General features: G+C 56.3%; 1 protein-coding gene across 1 annotated transcript; it reads left to right on the top strand.

The window, feature by feature from the left end:
• The first annotated feature begins 1,120 nt into the window (after window positions 1-1,120).
• On the top strand, window positions 1,121-17,172 carry MAP1S (microtubule associated protein 1S). The gene is made up of 7 exons (XM_007995737.3): window positions 1,121-1,261; window positions 2,577-2,678; window positions 5,733-5,815; window positions 6,674-6,814; window positions 7,506-9,861; window positions 15,859-16,094; window positions 16,932-17,172. Exons 1-7 carry the CDS (start codon window positions 1,144-1,146, stop codon window positions 17,085-17,087), a joined length of 3,192 nt encoding a protein of 1,063 aa, XP_007993928.3. The 5' UTR covers window positions 1,121-1,143; the 3' UTR covers window positions 17,088-17,172.
• Window positions 17,173-17,929: the final 757 nt, after the last annotated feature.

Below are 17,929 nucleotides of genomic sequence, written 5' to 3'. Positions count from 1 at the left end.
GGAGGATCACTTCAGGTCAGGAGTTCAAGACCAGCCTGGCCAACATGGTGAAACCCCATCTCTACTAAAATACAACAATTAGCAGGTTATGGTGGTGGGCGCCTATAATCCCAGCTACTTGGGAGGCTGAGGCAAGGGAATCACTTAAACACGGGAGGCAGAGGTTGCAGTGAGCTGAGATCATGCCACTGCACTACAGCCTGGGCAGTAGAATAAGACTCCATCTCAATAAAACAAAACAAAACAAAATAAAATAAAATAAAATAAAATAAAATAAAATAAAATAAAATAAAATAAAAGGGCTAAAGGGGATTATCTGGGGGGAGAGAGGTATCCAAGTGTGCAACACAGGCAGTCCCTTGCACAGGCTGGATCGAGAGTAAGACCCACTTGGGTTCAAACCTGCTCTACCACTTAGACAGGCTTGGTGACTTCATCCCTCCAAATCTCAATTTCCTCTCCTTTCCTCTGAAAGTGACCACAGTAACTGTGCCTACCTCATCGCTTTGTGCTTGTATGTAATGAGCTAATGCAATAAAATGCCTGGCGCACGGGAGGTGCAGAATAACTGTTGCCCTGTTCCAGGCAGGCCCAGAGTGCTTCGGTTGTGTCCCAAACACACCTGTACTTTCTTACCTCTAAAACTTTGCACGTGCTGTAAACTTCTGCCTCAGGTGCTCTTGCCCCACCACCCACACAAGGCAAACTCCTACACATCCCTTAAAGCCCTACCTACAAGATAGAGCTCTTTTCTCTGTTCAAGCCCTCACCTAGAGAGCTGGGACCGTCCATAGGCGCCGGGTTCTGATCCGGCCTACTGTCATGTGATGTGAGTTCCTGGGGGGCAGGAATTCTGACCTACATGCACCAGGCACGCGATCAAAGCTTGTTCAATTAAAAAAACAAGTGAATGAATGAATGGTCACTTGGGAGAGGCGGCTCCCAAGCGGACACCCAGGAGTCCGCCAACCCCTTTAGGCCCCGCATTCCCTGCTCTCCACGACCTCAAAGGGCCTGTAGGTGGTCGACAAAAAGGGGCGGGGAGGGGGTGGTTCCGGGCGGGGTCTTCAGGCCTTCCGGTGCGGCCCCTTTAAGAGGCGGGGCCTGCGGGGCGGGCGCTGAGAACGCCGGGGCGGCCCGAAGATGGCGGCGGTAACTGCGTCTGGGGTTGCGGCGGCCCCGAGCTCGCTGCTCCTCGTGGTGGGCAGCGAGTTCGGCAGCCCGGGGCTCCTCACCTACGTCCTGGAGGAGCTCGAACGAGGTCGGGCTGGCCCGGGGGCGTGCGGGAGCCCGGGAGGCGGGCACGTTCTCGCGTCTGGGCCCGGGGCCGGGGGGGTGGGGCGGCTGCGGCGGGGCCCGGGCTCCGGGGCGGGGGTCGCGGGCCCGGGGTTGGGTCCCCTTCACCGTTAGGCGCACAACGCGAGCAAAGGCGGGTTCCTGTGGGTGCCCGTGGAGGAAGTGGCATCGGGGCCTGGGCTGGGGCAGGGCTGCCCCGCCCCAACTCCGGGTGAAGATCGGGGAGGGGACACGGGCCTGGGCTTGGGGACCCGTGCAGTTGGACCACGGCTCCGCTTCTCTCCTGATTGGCCCGCCCGGGGGGAGGGCTTGGGGTCGCTTTGGATCTCCAGGTCTTAGCAGCTTAGAGATCTCCCGGAGGGAGAAGCAGATATGGGGGAGGCTGGGCCAGGAGCCCCGGGGCCCGCTTTCTGTTGCCGCACAAGGAGCTGCTAATTGGGGTGTGGGCGGGTGCGGCCTGCCCTGGGGATTTGGCACTTAGGTAGGTGAGTCATAGGTGCACCTGCCAGGTTCACCTGCAGCCACTTGGCACAGTGGGACTGGCACAGTGGGACTGGCGGGCGTGATGCGCCCGTGGGTGGAGAGGGGTGTTCATCCCCCATTCCTGGGAGCATCGGACCTGCGCGTTTCATTGCGTGTAAAATGGGACAGGAACACGCACCTCGGTTCATGTGCTTGAGGAGTGTTTAGTGAGCACCTGTTATGCGCCAGGCCTTTGGGCAGTGGGCACAGGGATATGGCCGGGATGATAGACAGGTTCAGCCCTGCCAGCACAGGTCTGGTGGGGGGATGGACCCAAAGCCAGTGAGGAGATGGAAGAAGCTTCCAGCTCACATGGTGTCAGGAGGCATCAGAAGGCTGCAAGAGACTGCGAGGACAGTCAGTCTTAGCACCCGAAGGTGCTGAGGGGGAAGGGCCCTTGGCCAGTAGGAACAGGTGGGGGCGGCAGGGGGATGGGCTTCTAGGCAGGGGGAACAGCTGTTGCAAGGGCGGCGAGTGGAAATGGGTCTGACAGGGCATAGGAGCAGCGAGGAAGTGGAGATGGAGGAGGTGGAGGCTTTGTTGCTGATGAATCTTGCCTGTAAAATGATGAGGTGTGCTCTGGGTGCCCTGGCTCAGGTGCAGTGAGACCTGAAGGTGTTGGGTACTTCTGAGTCTCAAAGCTGTGAGTGAAGGGAGGAGGCTGGGGCGCTCCCCACCCACGGGGTGCTCATTATTTAAATATTCTGGGAGCTGGGAGGCCCGGCTGAACTCCCGCCTTGATCCCTCCTTCTCACCAGGCATCCGGTCTTGGGATGTCGATCCTGGCATCTGCAACCTCGATGAACAGCTCAAGGTCTTTGTGTCCCGACACTCTGCCACCTTCTCCAGCATTGTGAAAGGTGAGGCTGGGGTCCCCCTGGCTGCTCCCTACCTCTTGTTCATTGGGCAAGTGCCAGCCGTGTGCCAGGCATGGGGGGTGGGGTGCAGCTGTAAATAACAACAGTAGTAATACAGCTGAGACCTTTCCAATGTAAGCCCTGACCTAGTGATAACCCCTTCAGTCCTCAGCAACCCACAGTGCAGGAACTGGTATTTTTGTCCCCGATTGACAGATGAGGAAACTGGTACTGAAGGGGGAAGAGGCAGGGAGCTCTCTGAGGAGGGGGTTTTTAAATGATAAATGCTATGACTGGTATGTCCAGTGGGAGGGAAGCGCCCCAGCCAAGACCCAGCAGTGGATAGAACATCTAGAATGGACTGGGCATGGTGGCTCACGCCTCTGATCCCAGCACTTTGGGAGGCCACGGTGGGTGGATCACTTGAGGTTAGTTCAAGACTAACCTGCCCAACATGGAGGACCCCTGTCTCTACTAAAAATATAAAAATTAACTGGGCGTGGTGGCAGGTACCTGTAATCCTAGCTACTTGGGAGGCTGAGGTGGGAGGATCACTTGAACCCAGGAGGCAGAGGTTACAGTGGGCTGAGATTGTGCCACTGTACTCCAGCCTGAGTGACAGAGTGGGAGGGACTCTATCCCCCCCCCAAAAAAAAAAAACCATCTAGAAGGTGGAGGGGGCACTGAGGAGGCCCTGGAAGATGGAGTATGGGCCCCTTGCAGGCAGGGACTGAACTTGGTTCACAGCCACAGGGCTGGGTATACAGTAGGTAGGGAACTGAAAAGGAGTGAGATCAAGGAGGGCCCAACTCAGCAGGAGGCTCCCTTCTGGGATGACCCAGCGTGAGCAGGGCGGCAGGCAGGGCTTGGGTGTTGCCTGCAGCTGCCCCCTGCTCTTGATGGTCTCTTGAGTCACCTCCCAGCGGCTGCTGGAGAGGAAGGAAGTGTCCGTCGTCTCATTGTCCCAGTGGGTCCTTGTGGCTTCCTGACACTTCATGGGGCAGAAAGTGGAGCTGGAAATCCTGTCTGCTGTGTGCCACCTTTGTGGCTGCTTCCCCTCTCTATGCCTTGATTTCCCCACCTGAATGGGGCAATATCCGTGTGTGGCAAAAAGCTTGCTAAGGCTGGGTGGGGTGGCTCTCGCCTGTAATCCTAACACTTTGGGAGGTCAAGGTGGGAGGATTGTTTGAGGTCAGGAGTTTAAAACCAGCCAGGGCAACATGGCGAAACCCTGTCTCTACTGAAAATACAAAAACGAGCTGGGCCTGGTGGTGCATGCCTATAGTCCCAGCTACTCAGGAGCCCGAGGAGGGAGGATCGCTTGAACCCAGGAGGCAGAGGCTCCTGTGAGCTAAGATTTGTGCCACTGCACTTCAGTCTGGGCAACAGAGCGAGACCCTGTCTCAAAAAATAAAGTTAGACCTGGCACGGTGGCTCACGCCTGTAATCCCAGAACTTTGGAAGGCCGAGGTGGGTGGATCACCTGAGGTCAGGAGTTCGAGACCAGCCTGACCAGTATGGTGAAACTCCGTCTCTACTAAAAATACAAAAATTAGCCAGGTGTGGTGGCAAGCACCTATAACCCCAGCTACTTGGGAGGCTGAGGCTGGAGAATTGCTTGAACTCAGGAGGCGGAGGTTGCAGTGAGCCGAGATCGCGCCACTACACTTCAGCCTGGCCAATAGAGGGAGACTCCATCTAAAAAAAAATGAGAGAGAGAGGGAGGGAGGGGGAGAGAGAGGGAGGGAGAGAAAGAGAAAGCTCAATGTGATAGAGGTGAGAGAGAGAGAGAGAGAAAAGGGAAAAGAAGGAAAGAAAGCAAGCTAAATGTGATAAGGGCTGGCAACACCAGAGGGTCTTTGCCTCTCCAGACTCAGCCTTGTTTACAGTTCAGTCCTGCCTCAGGGCCTTGGCTCGTGCTGTACCCTGGTCCGAGTTGGCCCTCACTGGCCCTCCCCTGGCTCTGGTTCCTTGCCAGCCTTCTCTCTCAGTACGGATGTTTAAAACACAGATAGGCCCTGGGGGACAGAGCAGGGTCAGGATCCCAGAAACAGCCCCACTTCAGCCCAGGCCCTTATGCTGCCCCACCCCTAGCTGAGTCCTGCCTCAGGGCCTTTGCTCCGGATATACCCTGGTCCAGGATTGCCCTCATTGGCCCTCCTCGAGCTCTGGCTCTGTCTAAAAAATGAATGTGGCTGGGCGGGTGCAGTGGATCAATCTTGTAATTCCAGCACTGTGGGAGGATGAGGCAAGCGGATCACCTGAGGTCAGGAGTTTGAGACCAGCCTGACCCACATGGTAAAACCCCGTCTCTACTAAGAATTCAAAAAATGAGTGGGGCATGGTGGCGTGTGCCTGTAATCCCAGCTACTTGGGAGGCTGAGGCAGAATTGCTTGAACCCAGGAGGCGGAGGTTTCAGTGAGCTGAGGTTGCACCATTGCACTCCAGCCTGGGCAACAAGAGCAAAACTCCGCCTCCAAAAAAAAACAACAACAAAAAAGAAGGGCTGGGCACAGTGGCTCACGCCTGTAATCCCAGCACTTTGGGAGGCCAAGGCAGGCGGATCACAGGGTCAGGAGATCGAGACCATCCTAGGTAACACGGTGAAACCCTGTCTCTACTAAAAATACAAAAAATTAGCTGGATGTGGTGGTGGGCACCTGTAGTCTCAGCTACTCGGGAGGCTAAGGCAGGAGAGTGGCATGAACCTGGGAGGAGGAGCGGAGCTTGCAGTGAGCCGAGATTGCACCACTGCACTCCAGCTTCCACTGCACAGAGCGAGACTCCGTCTCAAAAAAAAAAAAAAGGAGTGTAACGGTGGCATCACCCACAGGGGTGACAGCTGCAAACCAGGCCCTGCGCATGATGGGGCCCTCTGGTTACTGCCTCTCTTAGGCCAGCCGGGGTGGTTGAGTTTCTCTTTCTTGCCTGGTTCTCTGCCATGCGCCGGTTAATCTCCATATGTTCCCTGGGTGGGTTCCCAGAGGGGTTCGTGTTCCCTGAGGGTCACAAGGGGAGGCAGGATTTGACTCCAGGATGGCCTGATTCCCCCACAGGCCAGCGGAGCCTGCACCACCGTGGAGACAGCCTGGAGACCCTGGTCCTCCTGAACCCATCAGACAAGTCCCTGTGTGATGAGGTAGGGAATGGCTGACATCCTGGAGGGGGCGGGCTGCTGGGACCCATGCCGTCTCTGTCTTCCTGTCTCGTGTCCCTGTCTTCATGCTGCCCCAGATCCTCTCGAGACACCCGGCTCCTCTCGAGACACCCGGCACCACACTTCCTCGCCCACGAAGCCTTCCCCGTGGCTCCAGCCTCTGCTTCTTCCCTCCTCTGGGGTGGGAGCAGAAAAGCCTGGGTTTGGGAGGGAGGGAGTAAGCACTCCCAGCCTAGGGCCCAGGACAGCGTGGGTCTGGAGCCGGGAAGGCCAGAGCAGACTGAGGTTTGCGTCCCGTGGGTTCCCTCCGGCTAGGCCCCAGGAGTTGTCTGAATTGACTCACTAATACTAACCGGCTTGTGGCCATCTGTACTCCACCAATTATACATCAGGAAGATGAACCAGACAGAGCCCTGGGGCATCCCACTGCACACTTTCTTACGGGTTGATTCCTTGGATCAGAACTTTTCTCTTTTATTCCCTTGAGGAACTCTCAGTCTTTAGGAGACAGAGCGAGACACAGACGCCCCCAGCCCTGTGGCATCAGGGCTGGGCTGGAGGGAGAGGTGGACTAGAGAGAGCCCAGAAAGGGCAGTGAGTGCCTTTAGAAGGAAGGGACATCAGAGTTGGGCTTTGTAAGATGAATAGGAGTTTGCTAGAGTTGCTCCAGGGCCCAGCAGGAGACCTGGAGACTGCCCTCATAGCTAGTTGAGCACTGGGCTGGCTGTGGGGTGAGGGCAGGAGAGGGGTGGTTATATATCAACTCGAGGCCACCCCAAAGAGGACTGCTGGATACGTCACTGCACAGAACGGGGCCTTTAGTGCTCACCCCTCCCTCAGCTCCGGAACCTTCTGTTGGACCCTGCCTCTCACAAGCTACTGGTGTTGGCTGGGCCCTGCCTGGAGGAGACAGGGGAGCTGCTGCTACAGACAGGAGGCTTTTCGCCTCACCACTTCCTCCAGGTCCTGAAGGACAGAGAGGTAAGCCACCCCTTTGCCGTCCCCCACTTTCGCAGCTCAATCCTGGCTTGTGTGCATCGGGCTGTGTGGCCCCAGCGACCTGCTGTTTTCCATGACCTGGTCTCCCCCTCCTCTGTAGGGTGGCAGTGGTGACACGTGCCTCCTGGCTGTCCAGGGTCAGTCCCATTGCCCGGAAAGGGTGTGGTGTGAGCTGGGTCTGTAGAACAGCTGATGTCCCAAAGTCCTGATGTGGGATGGAGCCAAACGGGTCCTTTCTGGTGCCCGCAGTCTGGGCAGGACACGTGGGCAAAAGTCTCTGGCAAACCACATTTTCACGCTGGAGTGGGGCACTTAAAAGTGGTGAGAAAAGGTTCAGTAGACAGAGGGGGGCCGTGGAGGGTCTCCTTGGAGGAAGCTGTGCCCTGGGAGGAGAGATCGGTGAGTGTAAAGGCCCTGGGGCAGGGAGGCATTTGACGGGGAAGGAGAGGCAGGAGGTAAGGCCAGACCAGAGAGCCTCCTGGCGCTGGAGAGGGTTGGGTTTTGGCGGGAGGGTCCTGAGGAGCAGGCCTCGGGCTGGGGGAAGGCTGAGGGTATCCTCGCCCAGGTTTCCCACCGGGCTGGGTGTTGCCGCGGTGGTCCCTTACTATTCCCCCTCTAGGTGGTTCCTTACCACTAGTTTTAGGTGGTCCCTTACCACTCCCCCTCCATACAGATCCGGGACATCCTGGCCACCACGCCCCCACCTGCGCAGCCGCCCGTACTCACCATCACCTGCCCCACCTTTGGTGACTGGGCCCAGCTGGCACCTGCTGTGTCCAGCCTACAGGGGGCGCTCCGGCTCCAGCTGCGGCTGAACCCCCCGGCGCAGCTGCCCAACTCCGAGGGCCTGTGCGAGTTCTTGGAGTACGTGGCTGAGTCTCTGGAGCCGCCGTCCCCCTTTGAGCTGCTGGAGCCCCCGACCTCCGGGGGCTTCCTCAGGCTGGGCCGGCCCTGCTGCTACATCTTCCCCGGAGGCCTCGGGGATGCCGCCTTCTTCGCCGTCAATGGCTTCACCGTGCTGGTCAACGGTGGCTCAAACCCCAAGTCCAGTTTCTGGAAGCTGGTGCGGCACCTGGACCGCGTGGATGCCGTGCTGGTGACCCACCCTGGCGCCGATAGCCTCCCCGGCCTCAACAGCCTGCTGCGGCGCAAACTGGCGGAGCGCTCCGAGGTGGCTGCTGGTGGGGGCTCCTGGGACGACAGGCTGCGCAGGCTCATCTCCCCCAACCTGGGGGTCGTGTTCTTCAACGCTTGCGAGGCCGCGTCGCGGCTGGCGCGCGGCGAGGATGAGGCGGAGCTGGCGCTGAGCCTCTTGGCGCAGCTGGGCATCACGCCCCTGCCACTCAGCCGCGGCCCGGTGCCAGCCAAGCCCACTGTGCTCTTCGAGAAGATGGGTGTGGGCCGGCTGGACATGTACGTGCTGCACCCGCCCTCTGCCGGCGCCGAGCGCACGCTGGCCTCCGTGTGCGCCCTGCTGGTGTGGCACCCCGCGGGCCCTGGCGAGAAAGTGGTGCGCGTGCTGTTCCCTGGCTGCACCCCGCCCGCCTGCCTCCTGGACGGCCTGGTCCGCCTGCAGCACTTGAGGTTCCTGCGAGAGCCCGTGGTAACGCCCCAGGACCTGGAGGGGCCGCGGCGAGCTGAGAGCAAAGAGAGCGTGGGCTCCCGGGACAGCTCGAAGAGAGAGGGCCTATTGGCCACACACCCTAGACCTGGCCAGGAGCGCCCTGGGGTGACCCGCAAGGAGCCAGCACGGGCTGAGGCACCGCGCAAGGCTGAGAAAGAAGCCAGGATCCCCCGAGAGTTGAAGAAAGACCCTAAACCGAGTGTTTCCCGGACCCAGCCGCGGGAGGTGCGCCGGGCGGCCTCTTCTGTGCCCAACCTCAAGAAGACAGGTGCCCAGGCGGCACCCAAGACCCGCAAAGCACCCAGCACAGCGCCCAGCACATCCCAGTCTGGCTTCCCGCAGGTAGCAAATGGACCCCGCAGCCCGCCCAGCCTCCGATGTGGAGAAGCCAGCCCCCCCATTGCGGCCTGCGGCTCCCCAGCCTCCCAACTGGTGGCCACGCCCAGCCTGGAGCTGGGGCCAATCCCAGCCGGGGAGGAGAAGGCGCTGGAGCTGCCTTTGGCCGCCAACTCTTTCCCAAGGCCACGCACACCCTCCCCTGAGTCCCGCCGGAGCCCCGCGGAGGGTAGTGGGCGGCTGTCACTGAGCCCACTGCGGGGCGGCGAGGCGGGGCCCGATGCCTCACCCACAGTGACCACACCCACGGTGACCACGCCGTCACTGCCCGCAGAGGTGGGCTCCCCGCACTCTACCGAGGTGGACGAGTCCCTGTCCGTGTCCTTTGAGCAGGTACTGCCGCCATCCGCCCCCACCAGTGAGGCTGGGCTGAGCCTCCCACTGCGTGGCCCCCGGGCACGGCGCTCGGCCTCCCCACACGATGTGGACCTGTGCCTGGTGTCACCCTGTGAGTTTGAACATCGCAAGGCAGTGCCCATGGCACCAGCACCTGCGTCCCCCGGCAGCTCGAATGACAGCAGTGCCCGGTCACAGGAGCGGGCAGGTGGGCTGGGGGCCGAGGAGACGCCCCCTACATCGGTCAGCGAGTCCCTGCCCACCCTGTCTGACTCGGACCCCGTGCCCCTGGCCCCCGGTGCCGCAGACTCAGATGACGACACAGAGGGCTTCGGAGTCCCTCGCCACGACCCTTTGCCTGATCCCCTCAAGGTTCCCCCGCCACTGCCTGACCCATCCAGCATCTGCATGGTGGACCCCGAGATGCTGCCCCCCAAGACAGCGCGGCAGACGGAGAACATCAGCCGCACCCGGAAGCCCCTGGCTCGCCCCAACTCACGCGCTGCCGCCCCCAAAGCCACTCCACTGGCTGCTGCCAAAACCAAGGGACTTGCTGGTGGGGACCGTGCCAGCCGACCACTCAGTGCCCGGAGTGAGCCCAGTGAGAAGGGAGGCCGGGCACCCCTGTCCAGAAAGTCCTCAACCCCCAAGACTGCCACTCGAGGCCCGTCGGGTGAGTGCTGGAACTGGGGCCCTGGGCTGGGTTAGCAGCTGCTTAGGCTGGAGAGAGCACAGCTCTTCCCCCTGTTTTTACTTTTTCCGTTTTTTTTAAGAGATGGTCTCACTCTGTCTCCTGGGCTGGAGTGCAGTGGTGAAATCACACCTTATTGCAGCCTCGAACTCTGGGGCTCAAGCCACCCTCCCACTTCAGCCTCTCCAGTAGCTGAGACTCCTGGCATGGCCACCACGCCTGCCTAATTTTAAAATTTTTGGTAGAGATAGGGTCTTACTATGTTGCCCAGGCTGATTTCAAACTCCTGGCCTCAAGCTATGTGCCCACCTCAGCCTCCCAAAGTGCTGGGATTACTGGCATGAGCCACGCTGCCCTGCCAGTCCTCCTGTTCTTTTTTTTTTTTTTTTTTGAGACAGAGTTTCACTCTTGTTGCCGAGGCTGGAGTGCAATGGCACGATCTTGGCTCACTGCAACCTCTGCCTTCTGGGTTCAAATGATTCTCCTGCCTCAGCCTCCCGAGTAGGTGGGATTACAGGTGCAAGCCACCACGCCTGGCTAATTTTTGTATTTTTAGTAGAGTCTTGGTTTCACCATGTTGGCCAGGCTGGTCTCAAACTCCAGACCTCAGGTGATCTGTCCACCTTGGCCTCCCAAAGTGCTGGGATTACAGGCGTGAGCCACCGTGCCCAGCCAAGTCCTCTTGTTCATAATTGTGTGACCTCAGCCATGCGCACCCTCTCTGGGGCTCAGTTTCTCCTGTGAAATGGAAACTGACCTCAGTGTTGAAGCACTTGCCATTCTGAGGTGCCTGGAGAGGTGAGCATGTATGCCAGTTGTGGGTTTCTAGAAACCACAATAAGTGGCCGGGCGCGGTGGCTCAAGCCTGTAATCCCAGCACTTTGGGAGGCCGAGACGGGCGGATCACGAGGTCAGGAGATCGAGACCATCCTGGCGAACACGGTGAAACCCCGTCTCTACTAAAAATACAAAAAACTAGCCGGGCGAGGTGGCGGGCGCCTGTAGTCCCAGCTACTCGGGAGGCTGAGGCAGGAGAATGGCGTAAACCCGGGAGGCGGAGCTTGCAGTGAGCTGAGATCCGGCCACTGCACTCCAGCCTGGGCGACAGAGCCAGACTCCGTCTCAAAAAAAAAAAAAAAAAAAAAAGAAGCCACAATAAGTAAAATGAAACATTTGAAAAAAAAAATTTTTTTTTTTGAGATGGAGTCTCACTCTCGCCCAGGCTGGAGCGCAGTGGCGTGATCTCGGCTCACTGCAAGCTCCGCCTCCCGGGTTCACGCCATTCTCCTGCCTCCGCCTCCCGAATAGCTAAGTCTACAGGCACCCGCCACCATGCCCGGCTAGTTTTTTGTATTTTTACTACAGACGGGGTTTCACTGTGTTCGCCAGGATGGGCTTGATCTCCTGACCTTGTGATCCACCTGCCTCGGACTCCCAAAGTGCTGGGATTGCAGGCATGAGCTGCTGTACCCGGCCCATTTGAAAATTTAAATAGCGTGTTTTATGTAACTGATCGGTTAGGAGGACGCGGCCTATGGTTGCACTCATAGCAGAGCAAAATCAGTAAAGAGAAAAGGCACATAGGGTGAAGTCCAAAGGAAGAAGTTTCCAGAATCCTCTCCCAGTAGGGCTGCACACCACAGGCTGCATTTCTCCAGTAGCAAGTTGTAACAACGTGTCCCTCATGGAGCTCATTAGAGACAGCATGCCCGGGTTGCTATTGGGCCATTACATAGGCATCCTTTGCCTGGCACTGACACTCTAGACTCCCCAAAAAGGAGAAATCAGGTGTGTGGTCCAGTCCAGGCACAGGGAGCCCCTCTCAGACAGGGAATGGTGGGAACCCTCTTCCTAAGATCCAAGTTCCCAGACACCAGCCAAAGGCTCACGTTTTAAGTAGGCCTTGTGGAAGAGAGGGTCTCTGGCCTGCTGTGCTGTTTTTTCCTTGTTTTTTTTTTTTTTTTTTTTTTTTTTTTTTTCCCTGAGAGTCTCACTCTGTCATCCAGGCTGGAGTGCAGTGGCACAAACATGGCTCACTGCAGCCTCCACCTCCCGGGTTCAAGCAACCCTCCCACCTCAACCTCCTGAACAGCGGGGACCACAGACACGCACAATAACGCCCAGCTAATTTTTTTTTTTTTTTTTTTTGAGACGGAGTCTCGCTCTGTTGCCAGGCAGTGGTGCAATCTCAGCTCACTGCAACCTCCACCTCCCGGGGTCAAGCGATTCTCCTCCCTCAGCCTCCCAAGTAGCTGGGATTACAGGCACGCGCCACTATACCCGGCTAATTTTTGCATTTTTAGTAGAGACAAGGTTGCACCATGCTGGCCAGGCTGATCTCGAACTCCTGACCTCGTGATCTTTCCGCCTCGGCCACCCAAAGTACTGGGTTTACAGGCGTGAGCCACTGCGCCCAGCCTATGCCCAGCTAATTTTTAAATTTTTCCGTAGCACTGGGGTCTCACTATGTTGTCCTGGCTGGTCTTGAACTCCTGAGCTCAAGTGATCCTTTAGCCTCGGCCTCCCAAAGTTTTGGGATTATAGCCATAAGCCACCACACCCGCCTCAATGTTTGATTTTGGATGAACTGCCAGACTTTTCCACAGCAGCTGCTTGACACTAGTCAGTCTAATGGGTGTGAGGTGGGATCTCATTGTGGTTTTGATTTCTGTGTCCCTAATGACTAGTGATGCTGAGCATCTTTTCATATGCCTATTGTCCATTTGTTTGTCGTCTTTGGAGAAATGTCTATTCAATTCCTTTGCTCATTTTTAAATTTTATTTTGCTTTTTAGAGACAGGGTCTCAGTTCGTCACCCATGCTGGAGTGTAGTGCAAACACAGCGCATTATAGCCTCAACTTCCTGGACTCAAGTGATCCTCCCAGCTCAGCCTCCCAAGTAGCTGGGACTACACAGGTGCATGCCGTGGTGCCTGGCTAATTTTTTAATGTTTTGTAAAGATGGAGTCTCACTCCGTCTTTAGCCCAGACTGATCTTGGACTCCCAGCCTCAGGCGATCCTCTTGCCTTGACCTCCCAAAGTGTTGGGATTACAGGCGTGAGCCACCACGCCTAACCCCCTTTGCCCATTTTTAAATTGAGTTCTTTTCCGTTGCTGAGTTTTAGGAGTTTTTTAAATCATTCTGGACATTAATCCTGTAGCAGATACATGGCTTGCAAGTATTTCCTCCCATTCTGTGAGGTGTCTTTTTATTCTTTTGCTAGTGCCGTTTGATGCACAAAAGTTTTAAATACTCACGAAGTTCATTTTGTCTATTTTTTTCTTTTGCTGCCTGCACTTTTGATGTCAGACCCAATAAATGATTACCACATCCCATTTATTTTTCTTTTTTCTTTTTTTTTTTTTTTTTAAGATGAGTCTCCCTCTGTGACCCAGGCTGGAGTGTGGGGGTGCGATCTCGGCTCACTGCAGCCTCCACCTCCTGGGTTCAAGCGATTCTCCTGCCTCAGCCTTCCTGAGTAGCTGGGATTACAGGCACCCACCACCACACCCGGCTAATTGTTTTGTATTTTTAGTAGAGATAAGATTTCACCATGTTGGCCAGGCTGATTTCAAACTCCTGAACTCAAGTGATCTGCCTGCCTCGGCCTCCCAAAGTAATAGGAGTATAGGCCTAAGCCACCGTGCCTGGTCAAATCCAACATTGCGAAGCTTCTACCCTATGTTTTCTTCTAGGAGTTTTACAGTTTTCCTTTTCACATTGAGGTCCATTTGGAGGTAATTTTTGTATGTGGTGAAAAGATCCAGCGTCATTCTCTTGTATGTGGGGGCCCGGCTTTCCCAGCACCATTTGTTGAAAAGACTGTCCTTTCCCCATTGAATGTTTGGAACCCTTGTTGAAGATCATTTGACCACACATGTGATGACTTATTTCCGGGCCTCTCTATTCTATTCCATTGGTCTATATGTCTGTCTTTATGTCAGTATCACACTGTTTGGACTACTGTAGCTTTGTAGTAAGTTTTGAAATCAGGAAGTGTGAGTTCTCTATCTTGATTCTTCTGTTTCATGATTGTTTAATTTCATTTTCACATTGTTCATTGTTCACGTATAGAAATTAAACTGCGTGGCCGGGCACGGTGGTTCACGCCAGTAATCCCAGCACTTTGGGAGGCCGAGACAGGCAGATCACGAGGTCAGGAGATTGAGACCATCCTGGCTAACACGGTGAAACCCCATCTCTACTAAAAATACAAAAAACTAGCCGGGTGTGGTGGCAGGCGCCTGTAGTCCCAGCTACTAGGGAGGCTGAGGCAGGAGAATGGTGTGAACCCAGGCGGCGGAGCTTGCAGTGAGCCGAGATCACACCACTGCACTCCAGCCTGGGTGACAGAGTGAGACTCTGTCTTACAAAAAAAAAAAAAAAAGAAATTCAACTGCGTTTTGTCTGTGAACTTTGTATCTTGCTTCTTTGCTGAATTCATTTATTATTATTTTTTGAGATGGAGTCTCACTCTGTCGCCCAGGCTGGGTGCAGTGGTTCAATCTCAGCTCACTGCAACCTCCACCTCCCAGGTTCAAGCAATTCTCCTGCCTCTGCCTCCCAGGTAGCTGGGATTACAGGCGCCTGCCACCACGCCCAGCTAATTTTTGTAGTTTTAGTAAGAGACAGGGTTTCACCATGTTGGCCAGGCTGGTCTGGAACTCCTGACCTCAAGTGATCTGCCCGCCTCAAGCCTCTCAAAGTGCTGGGATTGCAGGCATGAGCCATGGCACCAGGCCTGATTTTTTACATTATTGTTCATAAAGGCTGTTGTTCATAAAAGCTATTGAACTGGCATTTTCTTGTAGAATTAAATGTGTGTGTCTGGCTTTGGTATCAAGACAGTTCTGGTCTTACGAAATGAGTTAGGAAGTGTTCCTTCCTCTTTAGTTCCTTGGAAAAGTTTGAGAGAGGCTGATGTTAGTTCTCTAAATGGTGGCTTCCCCAGGGCCTTTCTTTGTTGGGAGGTTGTAAGTTACTGATTCGTTCTCTTTGCTAGCTACAGGTATATGCTGATTTTCTATTTTTTTGTGATTGTGTCTTGGTAGTTTTTGCGTTTCTAGGAGTGTGTCCATTTCGTTTGAGGATATGCATTTGTTGGTGTACAGACAGGGGGTAGTATTCTTACCCCTGAGCTGGGCAGCAGCTGTGATTGTAAGATGCAGCAGCTGGCAGGCTTCTTGTGCCCGAGACCCAGCCGTATCCTTTGATTCCGTTGATCATTCACTTGCCCGGGGCTGGTGGCCTTGTTCCCTTTGGCCCTACAGTCAGGGTTTGGACAAGGCCCCCTGAGCTGTCTCATCCCCATCCAGCACCCGCACTGATCTTGGACCCGCCTCTCAAGGCTCTGTCCACCTACCCTGGCTCCCCATCACCCTTGGCACAGGGATTCTGTCAGTCTGGGTCACAGCCCTGTTTCAGGGCCTGGTGCCCAGGAGGTTCTGTTAAATACCCCTTGAGCAAGTGAGCCAGACAGATGCTGCAGAAGCAGCAGAGTGGCCCAGTCACTGGCTGCTTTCAGGACTCAAACTCTTAAATCCTCTTCCAGGAAGCATTCCCTGATTGCCACCCACTCACCCCCTGACCCTGGGGATGTCTATGTCCAGGGACTGGCTGGGGATGAGTCAGGCTCTTGGCACAGAGGGGTGGCCGGTGGTGTTTGTAGAGTGAGTGAAGAGTCACTGGAGTCAAGTCTTGGTGACCTGCACCTGTAGTCCCAGTTACTTGGAAGGCTGAGGCAGGAGGATCACTTGAGCCCAGGAGTTTGAGATGAGCCTGGGCAGCATATCGAGACCCCATTTCTTAAAATAAGATTCACTGGAGTCATGAGCGCACCAGGGCTCCCCAGAAAACTCTGAGATCAGGCATCCTGCTGAGGAAGGAGCTGCTCTGAGTGGCGCAGGTCAAACTCGGAGCCTCGGCCCCTCCCCAACCCCAGGAACTCATCCCTTCCTCCCCATCCCCCTGCCCGCAGGGTCAGCCAGCAGCCGGCCCGGGGTGTCGGCCACCCCACCCAAGTCCCCGGTCTACCTGGACCTGGCCTACCTGCCCAGTGGGAGCAGCGCCCACCTGGTGGATGAGGAGTTCTTCCAGCGCGTGCGCGCGCTCTGCTACGTCATCAGTGGCCAGGACCAACGCAAGGAGGAGGGCATGCGAGCCGTCCTGGACGCGCTGCTGGCCAGCAAGCAGCACTGGGACCGAGACCTGCAGGTGCGTGTCACCCCAGGGCCTCTAGTGGTGAGTGTAGTTAGCACAGGTGGGGAAAGCCACCCTCGACCCTCAGAGACTAAGCTGTGTCCCCCAGGCCACACGGGAATGGGGGCAAATATGGGAGTCTCACACATCTCAGCCCTTAGGGGTCTCTTTGGACTCTGATTCTGTCGTGTCACCGTCCTTATCGGCTGTGCTGGAAGCCTGGGGGAGGACGCAGGGCCTTGTGAAGCCTCGTGGTTCCATCCCTTCCCCAGACACCTTGTCACTTAACCATTGTTCCGCTGTGAGAATTAGTCGGGGTGAAATAGGTGGGCTGGGTGGTGTCTGTGCGGCTGAGAACCCTCCCCCATGGCTGCATGAAGCTGAGACTGAAACCAAGCCCTCCACGGCGAGGCGCGTGTGGGCAGAGGGAGGACCTCCTCACACCACGTCCTCTGCTCTCACAGCTGCTAGGCTGGCTTCAAAGGAGCGTCCCTGTAGGGTGCATGACCCAGGCAAAGGCCCAGAAGTAGGAAAGAGGTTGGTGTGTTCAAGGAGCAGGGGGAGATCCAAGTGAGTAGAGGGGGGCTTAGGCCAAGGAAGGCCTTGCAGAGGAGGAGCTCCATCTCCTGTGTGCTGAGAAGGCTCTTTGGGTGCTGTTGGGAGGAGCAGAGACCTCATAGACAGGCTGACCACCCATTGCAGACCTCAAGGTGGAGCACAGAAGATCAGGGAGAAGCCTGGAGGGGTCTCAAATGCCAGGAAAGGAAGGCGACTTGGGACCCAGGCCAGAAGGACAAGGGGCACCCCCCTTACTGGTGGTCCATCCTCCCCACACCCCCCCCCCACCTGCAGGTGACCCTGATTCCCACCTTTGACTCAGTGGCCATGCACACGTGGTACGCAGAGACGCACGCCCGGCACCAGGCGCTGGGCATCACGGTGTTGGGCAGCAACAGCATGGTGTCCATGCAGGATGACGCCTTCCCGGCCTGCAAGGTGGAGTTCTAGCCTCATCGCCGACACGTTCCCCCCTCAGCCCAGCCCGCCCTTTCCTAGATTCAGCTGCATCAGAAATAAACCATGACTACACTTGGCTGTGGCCTGTCTTCTTTCTGTGATGGGAGACTTGGCATGTACCTCCTGGTCCTGCGGGTGGGGACAGCTTCCGTGGAATCCCCAGTGACCCTGCGGTCAGGCCCACTCTGACCTCCATGTTGCAGATGGAAGAAACGCAGGCTTCGCAGGGCCTGGTTTGGGAAGGAAGTGCCTCTCAGAGTGAATGACCGCTGGCCGGTGGAGCTCCTGACTGCGGCCTCCACCCCAACCCAGCAACTGTGAGGGGCCCAAGCTATAGGCGCGAAGTAGCTACCTGACTACCTGTCACAAACCAGTTGGTGGCAGGGGGAGATTGAAGACCCGTCTCTGCTCCGAGGCCATCAAACAAAAGCTATTCTGCTGTCCCTAGAGGAGATGGATGCTTGTTCCAGAAAGTCTTACTCTGCAGGAAGGATTTACAGAGGGCTGTGAAACCCAGAGATGACAGAACATCCACTTCTGACGAATGCACTCTGACCCGTCTGCACAAATACGAGCACTTAGGTTTACTATTAGACACAGTGTCATCTGTACTGGGTTGAATGGCAGCCAACCCCCAAAACACATTCAACTCCTGACCCCTGACACCTGTCAATGTGATGTTATTTTGAAAAAGGATCTTTGCAGATATAGTTTTATTATTATTATTTTTTGAGATGGAGTCTTCCTCTGTTGCCCAGGCTGGAGTGCAGTGGGGCGATCTTGGCTCACTGCAACCCCTGCCTCCTGGATTCAAGTGATTCGTGTGCCTCAGA

Source organism: Chlorocebus sabaeus, chromosome 6, assembly GCF_047675955.1.
Source record: "Chlorocebus sabaeus isolate Y175 chromosome 6, mChlSab1.0.hap1, whole genome shotgun sequence".
NCBI classification, from domain to species: Eukaryota; Metazoa; Chordata; class Mammalia; order Primates; family Cercopithecidae; genus Chlorocebus; species Chlorocebus sabaeus.
Note: the sequence above shows the minus strand (reverse complement) of the source record. Positions and strands in the feature narration are given on the sequence as shown.